This window comes from Marmota flaviventris, chromosome 18 (assembly GCF_047511675.1).
Source record: "Marmota flaviventris isolate mMarFla1 chromosome 18, mMarFla1.hap1, whole genome shotgun sequence".
In the NCBI taxonomy this organism is placed as follows: domain Eukaryota; kingdom Metazoa; phylum Chordata; class Mammalia; order Rodentia; family Sciuridae; genus Marmota; species Marmota flaviventris.
In genome coordinates this window covers 8,607,764-8,622,822 of record NC_092515.1, presented here as the reverse complement: position 1 = coordinate 8,622,822, position 15,059 = coordinate 8,607,764, and the positions used below count along the sequence as shown (strand labels likewise).

Below are 15,059 nucleotides of genomic sequence, written 5' to 3'. Positions count from 1 at the left end.
AGGCAGTGGGCAGATCTGACCTGTGGCCTTGGTGTGCTCTCCTTTGAGGTCTTTCTGTTGTGGCTCATGATCGTTATCCCTCCCTCCCTGCAGGGGGGTTGGTTCCAAGACCCCCACGCAGACACCAAGGCTCTGTAGATGCGGAGCCCCTCCGTAACCTCACGTGGATTTTTCAGTGTTGATTCTCACAGTACTGGGGCTGGAACCCAGGGCCGTGTGAGCTGGGCGAGGGCTCTGTCCAGCAGTGCCTCACCCTGACAGCACCTGCTCCCCTGGGCTTTAGGTTGTTCATAGGTGACTTACAGTGCCTGAGACGATGTGTTATGTGAGTGTTGTCACGCTGTATTCCTCAGGGAATAGTAAGAAAAAAATGTTTGAACGTGCTCAGTGCAGACATAATTCCTTTATATACCTCTTTCCCCATTCAGCTGTCACAGGGCCAGCTGTTTGAAGTCACCTTGAAGTATGTATTCAGTTCCCTCTTCAGGAATACTCAAGGTGGTCCCTTGTCACAGCTAACAACAGCACTTAAAACATCTGGAGTCCATACTGAACACATCTGCAGGGTAGATTTCTAGAAGGAGAACCGTGGGCTTCAGAGCAAAGCGCTTCCCAAACATTTTATGTAAATGTCACCTGGTTGCCCTGCACGGGGCTGGGCCACCAAGGGCTTCCTCCCACAGCCCACCAGCACCAGGTCACAGCTAGCCTGCTCTTCCCTGGGCCACAGAACATCAGTTCCCTGTCCTTTTCTCTAATCGTACACGAGGCCGAGCATCTTGCCATCCTCATGGACAGTTGAAATCTTTTTTTTTTTTTTGTGGTGCTGGGGACTGAACCCAGGGCCTTATACATGTAGAGAGCAAGCACTCTACCAAATGAGCTCTGTCCCCAGGCCAGAATCTCTTGATAAATACTCCTGTGGCAGTGTTTTCAAAACTGATTGGGCTGGAGTGCAGCCTAGTAGAGCACTTGCTGAGCATGCATGAGGCCCACGGCTCACTCCCCAGCACCAGGAGGGACATGTGTGTGGTGTGTGTATACACGTGTACATATACACACATGTATACACATAAGAATTTAATGCTTATTTAGAAAATTTAGAAGATACAGAAAAAAAATCCCCTGTAATGGCACCCTATGGGTGCAGTTGGTAATGTCGTGGGTTTCTTCTGTGTCAGGGCACAGTGTGTCACCCTGGCCCTGCCTCCCCAGCCTACTGCCACCTGTCCCCCTCCAGGTAACCACGGCAACTTGTTTTTTTTTTTTAATAGATTCTTTTTTTTGAGAGAGAGAGAGAGAGAATTTTTTTAATATTTATTTTTCAGTTCTCAGCGGACACAACATCTTTGTTTGTATGTGGTGCTGAGGATCGAACCCGGGCCGCACGCATGCCAGGCGAGCGCGCTACTGCTTGAGCCACATCCCCAGCCCACGGCAACTTGTTTTTTACACCCTTCCAGGTCCTCGTGTGGGTGCAGTCTATTGAAAGGCAGCTTTCCGTTCTGTCCCGTTGGCCCCCAGACTGTGCATTATATGTTTAGGTGGCCTAGGGCACGTGTCCTCATCCCTGGGTATAGTTGGAAGCCTTCCTCTGGGGACAGTGGTGTTCATCTCCCTGGTACGTGGCTACTGATGGGCATTAGGCTCCACATGGCGCCGCAAGAAGCCCCAGTCCCTGCCACATTCCCCGTGCGGCAGTCTGTTCACTTCCTGGGAGCTTGTTGGCTGCAATAAGCGGATGTGCACTCGCGATCCAGTCACTGCGGGCGAACTGCACCCCTCTGGAGTCGTAGCCGACTGTCCAGTGTGGACAACGTGCATGAAAGTCTTTACTGGACACTTGACTTATTCCCAAAGTGATGAGTTAAAACATGACACTCTGGGCTGCTTTTGATGTGCATTTCTCTCTCTCTCTCTCTCTTTGGTACTGGGGATCGAACTCAGGGGCACTCGACCACTGAGCCACATCCCCAGCTCTATTCTGTATTTTATTTGGAGACAGGGTCTCACTGAGTTGCTTCTTAGCACCTCACTTTTGCTGAGGCTGGCTTTGAACTCGGGATCTTCCTGCCTCAGCCTCCAGAGCTGCTGGGATTACAGGCATGTGTGCGCCAGGGCACCCGAAGAGTTCTTTATTCTTTAACCACATTTGTTAGTTATCTGTTGCTGTGTGATAAGTGACCCCTAAAACTTAGCAGCTTAAAGCAGCAAGCATCAGTGTGTCTCTCAGTGTGAGTCAGGGCCTGGAAGCCGCGGGCTGAGGGGTCTGCCTCTGAGTCCCTCGTGAGGTTATGATCGAGGTGTCAGCTGGGGTTGCAGTCACTGGGCCCCACTAAGCTGGGGAGTCTGCTTCCAGCTCTCCTGTGGCTGTTGGCCAGAGGCCTCAGTGCTTCCCCGAGGGGGGTCTGTAAAGGTTAGGTCCGCACAGGCCACATCTGGCTTCCCCAGTGGAAGGAGAGCCAGGTGGGGCTGCTCAGAGTGACATTTACAGTCTTGTTTTATAACCGAATCTGGGAAGTGACCTACGGTTGACCACACCTGCCATTCCAAATTGCACTGGTCACAGACCAGCCTTGGTGCATTGTGGGAGGTGACTGAACACCAGGAGGAGGGGATCATCAGGGGCCACTTGGAGGCTGGTTGCCTACCCTGTCGCCCACCGTGAACCTTCTGCATTGTTAGCCGTATCTGGAGCTCTCACCTGTGGGCACGTCTCCCATCGGAGTCACTTGAGAACCCATCGCCAACAACACTTCTTTACTCCTGGACATCTCAGTGTGATAGGTCAGCCCTGGGGGACGGGAGCACTCTCACTTACCTGTTGTACTGTCGTCCAAGTCGGTGAGCTTAGCATGCAGTGCAGGACCCAGTCTGCTGGCCACAGTCCGGTTTCACCTGCTGCCCCCTCACCATGGCCGGCGGCGTCCTCCCAGTCCACATAGCTCTCCAGCGCTTCCGTGTGGCCGTTTGTTGAGCCCCTGGGAAGGCGTTTGGGGTGGTAAGTGGGCGGCACTGTGGTCCCTCCCCACCGGTCTCCTCCTGGCTGGCTGCCGGTCCTCTGGGTTGTCCCCGGTGGGAGGCCTGCAAGCCCGCGCCCGATGTTCTTTCTTTGCCTTTCTCTTTCTTGTCCTCTTTTTTGCGGTACTGAGGTCCCACCCAGGGCCTCGGGCATGCTAGGCAGGCGCCCTGCCATCATTAGCTACACTCCCAGCCCTTCTTCCTCTTTCTCAAATTTTAAAAGTGACACACAAGGTCAGAAACGTCCCTAGAGGGCACTGACCCACCCCTGCCTTGCGGGTTCCTGTCCCCTCTATCTCCCACCCGAGCCTGGCTGAGTGTGCTTTACCACAGATCCTGGAGCGAGATCGACCAGGTTCAGTCATGACCCTTCAAAGGCCCAGACCAAGCTGCCTTCTGGAGGGTTTCCTAGGGGACTGTCCCGTCAGCCCTGTGGTGAGCCGGGCTGGCCCTCTGACCTCTCCTAGGGGTGGTAGTCCTTTAGGGAGGTGTTTGTGTGGTTATTTTCATTGTTTTGTCTCTGAGTTGCCCTGAAGTGGTTCAGGGCCAGGTTTTGGACGGAGCTGGAAGGGTCCCAGATTTGGAGGACAGGGCTAGTGGTGACTCTGAAACAGTTGCGGTGACGCTGAGGAGGATTCTCAGTCGACAAAGCCACTCGAACATGAGTTTTTGCATCCACGTTGTCCCCACATGGGAGGCCCACGGCTGGGGCCCAGCGTTGGAGCATGGCAACATCGGGTGGCCTTTGGCAGGTCCCTTGAGCTCCCTGGTCCTGGGTCCTCAGCCAGCTTTGGAAGATGGCTCGGCAGTGTCCAAGTGGTGTCAGGCAGAGGTGCTGAGCTGCCGTCAGAGCCTCCGAGCCTGACCCGTCCAGTGGTTCCGGGGCTCCCCGGCCTGTTTCTCTTCTGTGAAATGCGTCCAGTCGTCCCTGCTCTCATGGCCACGGGGCAGGGGGCGGGGGTGGCAGGGTTGGTGCAGGTGCCCAGCTGTGTGTGCTAGATCTGCAGGTGTCAGGGTGTGGGGCCAGTGTTGGGTTCCTGGCTGGCACTCTCTGGCTGCATAGTGACTGCTATGTCAGGGTTGGTGGCAGCTGACTTCTTGGCAAGAGATTTCAGAGGGTTGAGGTGCTCTGGCAGAGGCCAGCTTAGGGAGGTCGCTGTGTGGCATTCAGAACGTGCTGGGCTGCCTGTGTCCTCAGACTCGGGCTCTGCCTGATAAGGGTGCAGGCACCTCATCAGGGCTGTGCAGCTAGGCGCACGGCCATGGCCCTGCAGGTGGACAGACAGGGCTCAGGACACACCTGCCAGTGTCTCCCCACCCATGTGGCTGTGAACCGGCCTGGCCGGGCTTCCACAGCTGCTTCTTGCCCTCAGCTCCATGGCCCCAGCCTCCGCGCCCACACCCTGGCCACAGAGCCGTGCCTGTGCTGTCCCTTGGCTGTGCCCTGGCTGTGCCGGGATGCTCCGCTCTGCCCCCTGCTCCCTGCTCCTGGCCTCCCTGGGCCCGGGCTGCCCCGCCTGCCGCTGCTCCCCTGCTGCTGCCCACCTGCAACCTGCAGGACCTGCCTTCACCTGGTCAGGGCGGGGGAGGCAGAGGGAGGTCAGAGGGCAGGGAAATGTGGGGGAGACGGTGGGGACAGGCGGAGGTGGGGGGCAGTGGGGATGAGGTGGCACAGAGAGAAGGCGGAGTGGACGGGGAAGGGTAGCCACGTGGGGTCCTTCCTCAGGACTGAGGTAGGCTCAGAGTGGGGCTCAGACTGGGGTGGCTGGGTCCTCAGTTCTGGGAGCAGTGGGACCCAGGCTGTTCTGACCCCGCCCCTCCCTCTCACTCCCTCCCCCGCCCAGATCCCAGCAGCAGCTCCACTGAAGGGCCCGGGCCCCTCCTCGTCCCCCTCACTACCTCACCAGGCCCCTCTGGGAGACAGCCCCCACCTGCCCTCCCCGCACCCTGCCCGGCCCCCGTCGCGCCCCCCTTCCCGCCCCCACTCCCGCCCCCCCTCCCAGCCCCAGAGCTTGTCCCGCCCGCCCTCAGAGCCAGCCCTGCACCCGTGCCCCCCACCCCAGGCGCCCCCCACTCTGCCCGGCATCTTTGTTATCCAGAACCAGCTGGGTGTACCCCCACCAGCCAGCACCCCGGCCCCCACTGCCCCTGGCCCCCCCCAGCCCCCCCTACGCCCCCCATCCCAGCCACCTGAGGGTCCGCTGCCCCCAGCCCCCCACCTCCCTCCTACCTCCACCTCTTCGGGGGCAGCCTCCTCCGAGACGCCCACCAGGTTGCCAGCCCCCACGCCGCCCGACTTCCAGCTCCAATTCCCGCCTGGCCAGGGACCCCACAAGTCCCCCACCCCCCCACCAACCCTCCACCTGGTCCCCGAGCCCACGGCGCCCCCCCTACCGCCTCCTCGGACCTTCCAGATGGTGACCACCCCCTTTCCAGCGCTGCCCCAGCCGAAGGCTCTTCTGGAGAGATTCCACCAGGTAATGGACCACAGGGACACTGCCGTCCCGCCCGGCCCATCCCTTCTGCTTCCCGGCTCTTCATTCCTGGCCCTGGTGCATTTGGCCACCCTCACGCCTAGCCCGTGCCCCTGCCCCTCAACCACCTGTCCCCTCCTCAGGTGCCGTCCGGAATCATTCTCCAGAACAAGGCTGGGGGGGCCCCCACCGTCCCGCAGACCTCCACCAGCCTGGGGTCCCTCGCCAACCCCACTGCCTCTGTGCTGGTCAGTGGGCAGGCCCCATCCGGGACCCCCACCGCCTCCAGCCATCCCCCTGCCCAGGCACCCATGGCCACCACAGGTAGGGGGAGGAGCCCACACAGGAGAGACCCGGGCTGAAGGCGGGGTGGGGGCTGAGATTCAAAGGGGTGGGCTGGGGCAGAGCTGTGGGGTTGCCAGCCCAGGGCGACACCCGGACATCAGGCCACAGGCAGGCAGGGGACAGGGCTTGTTGCCCTGGCCCAGGGCTTGTGTCTGTCAAGGCCAGAGGACCGGAGGAGAGTGGCGGGCACAGAGGGGAGCACACGTGTGCAGCTGGCCTTCGTGCCAGTGACCCCAGGCCTGTCTCCCCGCCCCGCCCAGGCCTCCCTCCTCTGCTTCCTGCCGAGAGCAAAACTTTTGCCAGCAACCTCCCAACCCTGAGTGTGGCCAAGGCCGCTGTATCCGGGCCAGGGAAGTCCTCCGGGCTGCAGGTAAGAGGTCCTCAGAGCAGGGTCAGTGCAGGACCGGGCGTCATCAGGGAACTGGGAGACAGGGCCAGCGGGGCAGGCTGAACTAGGACACTGGAAACAGCCAGATGGGCAGGAAGGGGCAGATGGGACCCACTGACCAAGATTTAGAGGTCAAAACCCAGACAGACAGACAGGTGCCAGGACAGCCGGGTGACAGTATGAGAGCCAGTCCCAGATGGGAGTTGACATGGACAGGAGGGACAGGGTCAGGACTCCAGACAGACCCACAGGTCAGGTGGTGCCAGCGACACCAGGACCAGGTAAGGCAGACTGGCCTTCAGATGCTGGGGAGAGGGCGGTCAGAGGGACCAGGGCCCCAAGTAGGTGGAGATGACCGATTTGCCAGAGGCAGAAGGGAGACAGGACAAGGCAGGGGAAAGAGGGTGACGTGGGTGGAGACAGAGCATGCAGATGGAGGGGCCACATGTCAAACAGTGGCTCGGGAACAGGACCATCTGGTGAAGGGACGAGACATGAGACCTGAGTCAGACAGACCCAGAGACCAGCCTGGGCAGGGGACAGGGTTCAGGCCTGCTTGTCACCCTCTCCACTGTCCCCAGCGCAGCCCAGACCACATTTCCCCTGCAGCTAGGGCCGGGACCCCTGCCTCCCTGTGCCCCAGGCTGGAGGGGAGCAGGTCCAGACACCTGGGAGGGTCCCCGTCACGTTGTCACTCACCTCCTTTCCCCCCCAGTACGAAAGCAAACTGAGCAGCCTCAAGAAGCCCCCCACGCTGCAGCCCAGCAAGGAGGCCTGGTGAGTGGGTGCCGCCTGCCCTGTGCCCTGCCCCCGCCACCCCAAGGCTGTGTTCCTCAGCAGTGTCTCTGCTTCCCCCCAGCACCTTCCAGGCCCCCAGTTTCCCCCTCCCGAGAATGCAGTGCTGACGAGAGTGGGGTGAGGGTTGGCTGGGACAAGTGGGCCTTGGCTTCTAGGGGGCAGCAGCTGGGTCTCCCTCGGTGGCTCAGACATTCTGGCACAGGGTGGGGTGAAGGGAATGGAACCTGTGGGCAGGTGGGTGTTAGAGCCAAGGGTGCAGGTGAGGGTGCCTGGCTGCATGGGTAGACGTGTTTTGAGAGGCAGAAAAGACTCGGTGGAGAGGCGGGTGCTCGGGTGGTGGGCGCTGATGCTGGTCCTCCTCCCACCGAGTGTGTATGAGGTGCTCAGTGTGTACATGCTGGCAGCCCCGCAGTGACAAGACCAGAGCCCCTGCCCCCAGGTGTGCTGGGAGTCCGGCCAGTGGCAGGAGGCGGTCGGTCCCCGATATGGAGACCTAACCGCTGTAGCAGGCGCTGTGAGGAGGCGGCAGCCCAGGGAGGGAACAGGATCTTGCCACCTACCCACCACAACACCCTGCTCCCCAGAGGGTTGTGGGGCCAGGGACAGGGGGACACTGCTGCCAGGTGGCAGGAGACCGAACAGCACAGAGCATGAGCTTGCGGTCCAGCACTCCTTGGCGCTCTGCTCTGTGTTCTTGGGGCAGGAGTGACCTTTCGCAGCCTCGGTTTCCTCTAGGAAGGCACTGCTGCCTTTGGCTGGTGGCAGGGAGTCAGTGGAACAGGGCCCAGGCTGGGTACGTGTGCCCATAGCCTCCCGCTGCAGGTCCCTTGCCCTTTACTCCCTCCTGGCCCTCACCCTGCTCTGTGTGGTCTCTCCCACCCCTCCCTGCCCCAGTTTCCTAGAGCATTTGCACAGACACCAGGGCTCGGTCCTGCACCCCGACTACAAGACGGCCTTCCCCTCCTTCGAGGACGCCCTGCATCGCCTCCTGCCCTACCACGTCTACCAGGGTGCCCTCCCCTCCCCCAACGACTACCACAGAGGTGAGGCCTCCCCACAGTCCCCTGACCCCCAGGCCCTGGTAGGGGCAGGAGGCCCAAAGGATAGAGACGGGTCAGCGCATGTGCACTTGACCTGCGGTCCCAGCACAATCTGCGCCCTCATTGCTGGCCCCGTCGCTTGTCTTCCTGGCAGTGGACGAGGAGTTTGAGACGGTCTCCACGCAGCTGCTGAAGCGCACCCAGGCCATGCTTAATAAATACAGGCTCCTGCTCCTGGAGGAGTCCCGGGTAAGGGCCACACCCCCTGCCACTCCTCCCTGCCCTCCCTCCCGCCTATGACCCTAGCCTTTCCCTTCCCCTCTCTGAGCAGGGAAGGGCTTCCTGCCCCTTAGCGGGAAGAGAGGTTGGCAGGGAGGCAGGAGGTCAGATCACAAGACCCCGCCCCCATCTTGCTTCTTAACCTGTGTTCTCTTCTCAACCCCACCAGAGGGTGAGCCCCTCGGCTGAGATGGTAATGATCGACCGAATGTTCATTCAGGAGGAGAAGACCACCCTTGCCTTGGATAAACAGCTTGCCAAGGAGAAGCCGGGTGAGAGAGGAGGGGAGGGCGTGGCGCTCGCATCCCACCCACGCCTTAGGATTGCGTTGACCTGGCCCCTGCCTGACTCCACCACCAGGTGGCGCCCGCCCTGGCCGGCAGGCTCTCTGGCGCTGCTCTCCTCGCACAGTTCACGCCTATGTCGGTTTCTCCCCTGGATCCTGGGGTGAGGGAGTATCCTGCCATCCCCAGGAGAGCAGGAGAACCCGGAGGCAAACACTGCGGGCTCCAAGGTGACAGAACATGCAGTGACCGTGCCCACTCAGGTGCCAGTCCTGTGCCTGCTGGAGAGCCAGTGGCCCTTTTTTTTTTTTGCCTTTTTACTGCCTCTCACAAGCCTCTCCCTAGTCGATGCAGGAAAGGGTACAGTCAAATCCAGCCATGGTTTTCCAAAGTGTCCCCTTAGCCCTTGCCCACCTTCTAGTCTAACCCCCTCCAGTGCTTCCCTGGAGAAAAGCACTGTCCCTGTACCTGCCATCAACACGGGCTTTCATTCTGCTAGACTGGATCTTGTTTTTATTTTTAGTTATTTACTTTTTGTGTGTGTGGTGCTGGGAATCAAACTCAGAGGGTTGTGATAAACCTTAGTTTTTAAAAAAGTAGCAGCTGGTACTTAAATGGGTGCGAGGTGTGGCTGTGGTGAAGTGGGGCAGGAGCTCGTGGTGGTGAGGTGCTTCCCTAACCAGACCATAACTCCCTGGTTCCAACCCCAGCTCTGGCACTGACTGGCCGTGGGACCTTGGCGAGGTACTTACCCTCGCAGGACCTCTCTTTCATCTGTAAAGTGGGAGGTTCCAGTAGCAGTATACAGCCCTTTATCCTAAACCCTGGGGGCCCTGTTTGGAGAGGATATGCCTTCAGGAATGTGACACGGTACATGGACAGTGTCTAGCGGGCTCTGGGAAGCAGCCTGTGAGCACACACACACGTGAGGATTTCTGCAGTGGACGAGATGGGCTTCCGGACTGTGTAGTCAAGACCACAAATACCCTCACATCACCTCAGACCAGATTTCTCCACCAAATGAAATGCCCTCCTCCCTCCACATTAAATACACACAAGGAACAGTGCGGCCAGTAGAGCTTCCTGCGGTGGTGAAGCTGCTGTATAGGTGCTGGCCAGTGTGCTGGGTGTGGCCGGTGTGACCGAGAAACTGCGCCTTTTGTTTTATGCTGAGAGCCTTAGTTAGTTCTTTTACCTCTTGAACAGCCCCTGTGGCCCTGTGGGAGAGTGTGGTTTAGTTTAGGAAGGGCTTGGGATGGCTGATAGGTCACACCCGGCCTTGTGCCCTGAGGATGTGCAGAATCAAGGCCTCAGCCTGAAGCCCGCCTAGGGCAGGTGCTCAGTGACACCAAGTCTTAGCTCGGCTCTGGGGCCTCTGCGCTCTCCTAACTCCTGTGGGTTTTCTTTGCCCTCTGATTTTGCAGACGAGTATGTGTCTTCCTCTCGCTCCCTTGGCCTCCCTGTCTCAGCCTCTTCCGAGGGTCATCGGCTGACTGGCCACGGCCCGCCATCGTCCTCAGCTTCCGGGGCCTCAGCCCAGCCCCCTCCACACCTGCCCACCAAGCTCGTGATCCGCCATGGTGGAGCGGGTGGCTCCCCGTCGGTGACCTGGGCCAGGGCATCGTCCTCCCTGTCCTCCTCGTCCTCGTCCTCTGCGGCCTCATCCCTGGATGCCGACGAGGATGGCCCAATGCCCTCCCGCAACCGCCCACCTATCAAGACCTATGAAGCCCGGAGCCGCATCGGCCTCAAGCTCAAGATCAAGCAGGAGGCCGGGCTCAGCAAGGTCGTGCACAACACGGCCCTGGACCCTGTGCACCAGCCCCCGCCGCCGCCCCCTGCCGCCCTCAAGGTGGCCGAGCCCCCGCCACGGCCCCCGCCGCCCCCGCCGCCCACGGGCCAGATGAACGGCACCGTGGACCACCCGCCGCCCGCCGACCGCAAGGCCGCGGTGCCCGCCGCGCACTGCCCGCGCCTGCCGCTCCGGAAGACCTACCGTGAGAACGTGGAGGCGCCCGGCGCCACAGAGAGCACAGGCAGGGCCCGGGGCGGCAGTCCCGCCCCATTGCCCACCAAAGTGGACGAAGCCACCAGCGGGCTCATCCGCGAGCTGGCAGCCGTGGAGGACGAGCTGTACCAGCGCATGCTGAAGGGGGCCCCGCCCGAGCCCGCAGCCGGCGCCGGGCAGGGCGGGGGCAGCGGGGAGGCCGCCTGGGAGGCGCCCCCGCTGCCACCTGCCAAGCGGCGCAAGTCCGAGTCCCCAGATGTGGACCAGGCCAGCTTCTCCAGCGACAGCCCGCAGGACGACACGCTCACCGAACACCTTCAGAGCGCCATCGACAGCATCCTGAACCTCCAGCAGGCCCCCGGCAGGACGCCCGCACCCCCGTACCCCCACGCCGGCCCCGCGGCCGTCACGCCCACCTCGCCGTCGCCCCTGCACAGGCCCGAGGCCTACCCACCCTCCAGTCACAACGGCGGCCTCGGCGCCAGGACGTTGAACAGATAACACCGGCTGGTCTTCCCATCCCTGTCGCGGCCACCAGGGCATCCGCTGGGCATCCGACCATAGCCTCCTGGGGGACACAGCCGAGCCGGGGATCCCCTGACAGTTCTTTTTGCCTAAGTTATTTGAGTCACAAAGGCCTCCTCCCCGCCTCCTGCCTCGGCAGAGTGGGCAGAGTGGGCGTGGGCTTAGGGGAGGGGGCTGCAATGGAGAATGGCCCCAGCCAAAGGAGGGGCCGTCCTGGTGTGTCAGTTCTTGTTTCTTCCCACTTTCTGCCACCGCCCGCCCCTGTCTGGGGACACGTGCGAGTGTTTGCCTGGGATGGGGGCACCTGGTGGCTCCCACTGCTCACCTCTAGGTACCTGAATGTGTGGATCCACAGATCATGGCCCAAGGCGCTGGGGCTGGGGGTGTCCTCCCGGGTGCGCGCAGCGTCTCCCCAGCGCCCCCCACTGGCTGTAAAAGGAAACCGGAGAAGAGGGCAGGAGCCAGTGTCCCAGACCGCCTGCCTCGCAGACGTGCGTGTGCGCGTCCAGCCCTGTGCCTGGTCTCGGGGTGTGTGTGTGTGTGTGTGTGTGTGTACGTGTGTGTACGCGTGCGTGGGCGCGCGTGCAGGTGAGAGAGGTTCCCACATGCTCCCACCCCTCCACTTTGAAATCTGAGCAACAGAAAACTGGGGGCGCGTTCCCCTTCCCCCATGGTCTTCCCTCTGCTCTTCCTGCCTCCAGCTGCCCGCGCCACGTTTTGAAATCTCGGAGACAAAACTAGTACTGTAAGATAAATTTTTTTGTACTGTATTTATTGTGTATAACGATTTTTTTAAAGGAGAATTCTGTACATTTAGAACTCTTGTAAATTAAAAACTGATCCTTTTTTTAAAACTGTACTCAAGCCCCTTTGGCCCTGTTGCTTTGGTGGGGTTGGAGTTGGGGTTTAGGAGCTAGGCCTGCATGGGAGGGCGGGAGGGACTAACCACATACCAGTTTTTGAGCACCTTCTGCATACCAGGCCCAGGGGTACTCATGAACAAGACAGGCCCCTTTGAATGGGTGATCTGAGGAGGCAGAGGGTGAACAGCCACGCCCAGGGCAGGCCGTTCTAAATATTCTGGGTAAGATTCTATGATCCAGGGCTGAGGATGTGGCTCAAGCGGTAGCGGGCTCGCCTGGCATGCGTGCGGCCCGGTTCGATCCTCAGCACCACATACAAACAAAGATGTTGTGTCCGCCGAAAACTAAAAAATAAATATTAAAAAAAAAAAAAAGATTCTATGATCCTCAGAAACACTCTGTGGGAGAAGAGTCCTGGCAGCCTCTGGCCACGATGCTTTCATCAGCTGATCAGTATGTCAGCTCCTTTTATGTTCATTGCTGTTTTATTTAGTACCCGAGATTGAACCCAGGGTGCTTAACCACTGAGCCACATCCCCAGCCCTTTTTATTATGAGACAGGGTCTCGCTAAGTTGCTTTGAGCCACGCTAAATTGCTGAGGCTGGCCTTGAACTTTTTTTTTTTTTTTTGGTGCTGGGGATTGAACCCAGGACCTTGTGCATGGGAGGCGAGCATTATACCAACTGAGCTATATCCCCAGGTCCCTGGCCTTGAGCTTTCCATTCTCCTGCCTCAGCCTCCTGAGTCGCTGGAATTACAGGCGTGCACCACTGCACCCAACATATGTTGCTGTTTAAGATTACCTTTTTTAATATATATAATCAGCTCTCCACATCCCGGGGTTCCCCATCTGTGGGTTCAGCCAACAGGATCAAAAATGCTTCTGTAAGAACTGCATCTGTACTAAACATGTACAGACTTTTTTGACTGTCACAGTTCCCTAAACAATACAGCATGACAACCATAATCTAGCCTTTACGTTGCGTTAGATATGACAAGTCACCTAGAGATGATTTGAAGCATACAGCAGGATGTGCATAATTATATGCAGACACTATGCCATTTTGTATCAGGGACTTGAGTAGACAAGGATGTAGGGCCTGGGGCCAGTCTCCCAGGATAGCCAGGGACCCTTGTGCCGCTGGCTCCCTGGCTCAGAATTCAGCCAACAGCATGGAACTTGTGCCTGGCCACAGCTTATCCATATCCCCCCGCGTGAGGCGCAACACAGCCCTGCGCTTGGTGACCAAGGCAGCTCTTCAGTCTCCACTAGGGGCCATTTTAAACAATGAATCACTCAAGAAGCTCCCGAATGTGGAAAATGTGGTGCCACATAAAAGGGACTTGCTTGCAATATGAGCACTGAAACGGAAGGCACAGAGGCGCCTATTCCTCTTCCACATTGCCTGGGAACACGTGTGGGGGTGACTTGCTATTTTGCTGTCCTGTGCATGCCCGTGGAAGTACCAGGGGTATTGATTTAAGGTGTTCAAAGAAATTTCGGTGAGTAGACAGATTCACCAATATGGCTGACGCACATCTTGAGGATTGGCTACCAAACAGTGATGAGTCAAATCGAAGTGTGTTGGTCTCCTTGGGCTTCTGTAACAAAATGCCACAAACTGGGTGGCCTACAACAACAGACATTCTCAAGGGAGGCGCTAGTCCCCTTTGTGTAAACTAGAAAATGGTGCCCCTTTCTCCTGCAGCCTCCTGGATTTTGGAGGTGAGCTGGATTCTAGCCCCCTCTCATCCATTCACAGTGACTTGTACAATGAACAGCCTGTTCAACTGCACATGACATGTCTCAGGATCAGGTGGCAAGGGAGGTTACATATAAGCAGAGTCATGCATGAAATATAGCAGGAAACATCAGGGATCTCTGGGCCAAGAGCATCTAAGACTCAAGGAACAGCCAACAGCAAGGTGACCAGTGGGGTTGGAACTCAGGAAGTAAGTGGCAGAAGACCGAAGTAAGGTCAGGAGGGAACAAAGGAAGCCTAATCCTATAGGACCTTGTGCTCCTGGGGGTGACTTGGCTCTCCCTCTAAGAGGGGACCACAGCCAGCTTCTGAGCCTTGGAGGACTGTGAGCTGACGAGGCTCACTGGCGCCCTCTGACGGCCAAGTGGGGAAGGGCGGTGGGGGAGTGGCAACCAAGCCCACTGTGCCAGCCTAGGCAACCATGGCAGTGGCGGCTGGGCCTGTCAGACGCGCCCATCTTCTCTAGAGGCCCGTGGGGTTGTTTGTGGGTGGGTAGCTGATAAATGGGGGCTCAGAGGGATGGGCTAGCTCCCTTCCTAGCTCTAGACCGAAATAAAGCGCCATGAGAGAAGGGCGCTCTTCTGGTCTTGGATCACACAGGACACAGGACTTGATCCCTGGTGGCCGCACTCAGAGGGTGGCCTTGATTTCCAGGGCCTCCGTTCTGAAAGGGTGACTGCGTGCTGCGGAGCAGAAGAAGGCAACGGCTGCCATTCCATGAACACACAAAATAAGCCTCTTTGCTCGCGGGTCACAGCTGCAGCTTGGTGATGTTCTGTGGGTTTCCCCTTCCCATGCGGAACCATCGGGGTCAATCAGGAGGCTCCACGACATGGCCCAGTAATAGGGACGCAGGCAGGGTCTGAACCAAGAGAGACAGCACCCATACTTCAGCCACTAAAATCCAGACACACTGGCTGTCACCTCCATCCATTTTTTTAAATTTTTGCTTTTAAAAAAAAATTGTAAAATGTACATAACGCACAACTGAACATATTGACCATTTGTAAGCGTCCAGTGACCCCCAGCTAACCACATTCTGCCTTCTGTCTCTGGCTCCTCTAGGTCCCTCCCAGTGAGTGGAATCACACAGCGTCTGTCCCCGGGTGACGGGCTGTTTCACTTGGTGTGATTTATTCAAGGTCCATTCATGTGTGGCACGTGGCAGATTTTCTCCAGACCATTTGGACAGATGGGGAAGGAGGGAACCAGAAAAGCAGAACAAAATAAAAATGAGATAGTGTCTTGGGGAGGGGGACCCCAGAGGCTG

At 58.7% G+C, this 15,059-nt stretch overlaps 1 protein-coding gene across 1 annotated transcript in view; it reads left to right on the top strand.

Moving 5' to 3' along the window:
- The window catches only part of Bicra (BRD4 interacting chromatin remodeling complex associated protein), a 69,176-nt gene extending 57,155 nt beyond the window's left edge, over nt 1–12,021 (top strand). Inside the window, exons 8-15 of the mRNA XM_027945740.2 lie at nt 4,866–5,498; nt 5,639–5,819; nt 6,101–6,210; nt 6,944–7,005; nt 7,921–8,069; nt 8,221–8,315; nt 8,515–8,617; nt 10,054–12,021. Of these exons, the coding sequence (XP_027801541.2) occupies nt 4,866–5,498; nt 5,639–5,819; nt 6,101–6,210; nt 6,944–7,005; nt 7,921–8,069; nt 8,221–8,315; nt 8,515–8,617; nt 10,054–11,138 (2,418 nt within the window). The 3' untranslated portion in view covers nt 11,139–12,021. The remainder of the gene's footprint in view (nt 1–4,865; nt 5,499–5,638; nt 5,820–6,100; nt 6,211–6,943; nt 7,006–7,920; nt 8,070–8,220; nt 8,316–8,514; nt 8,618–10,053) is intronic.
- The last annotated feature ends 3,038 nt before the right edge of the window (nt 12,022–15,059 follow it).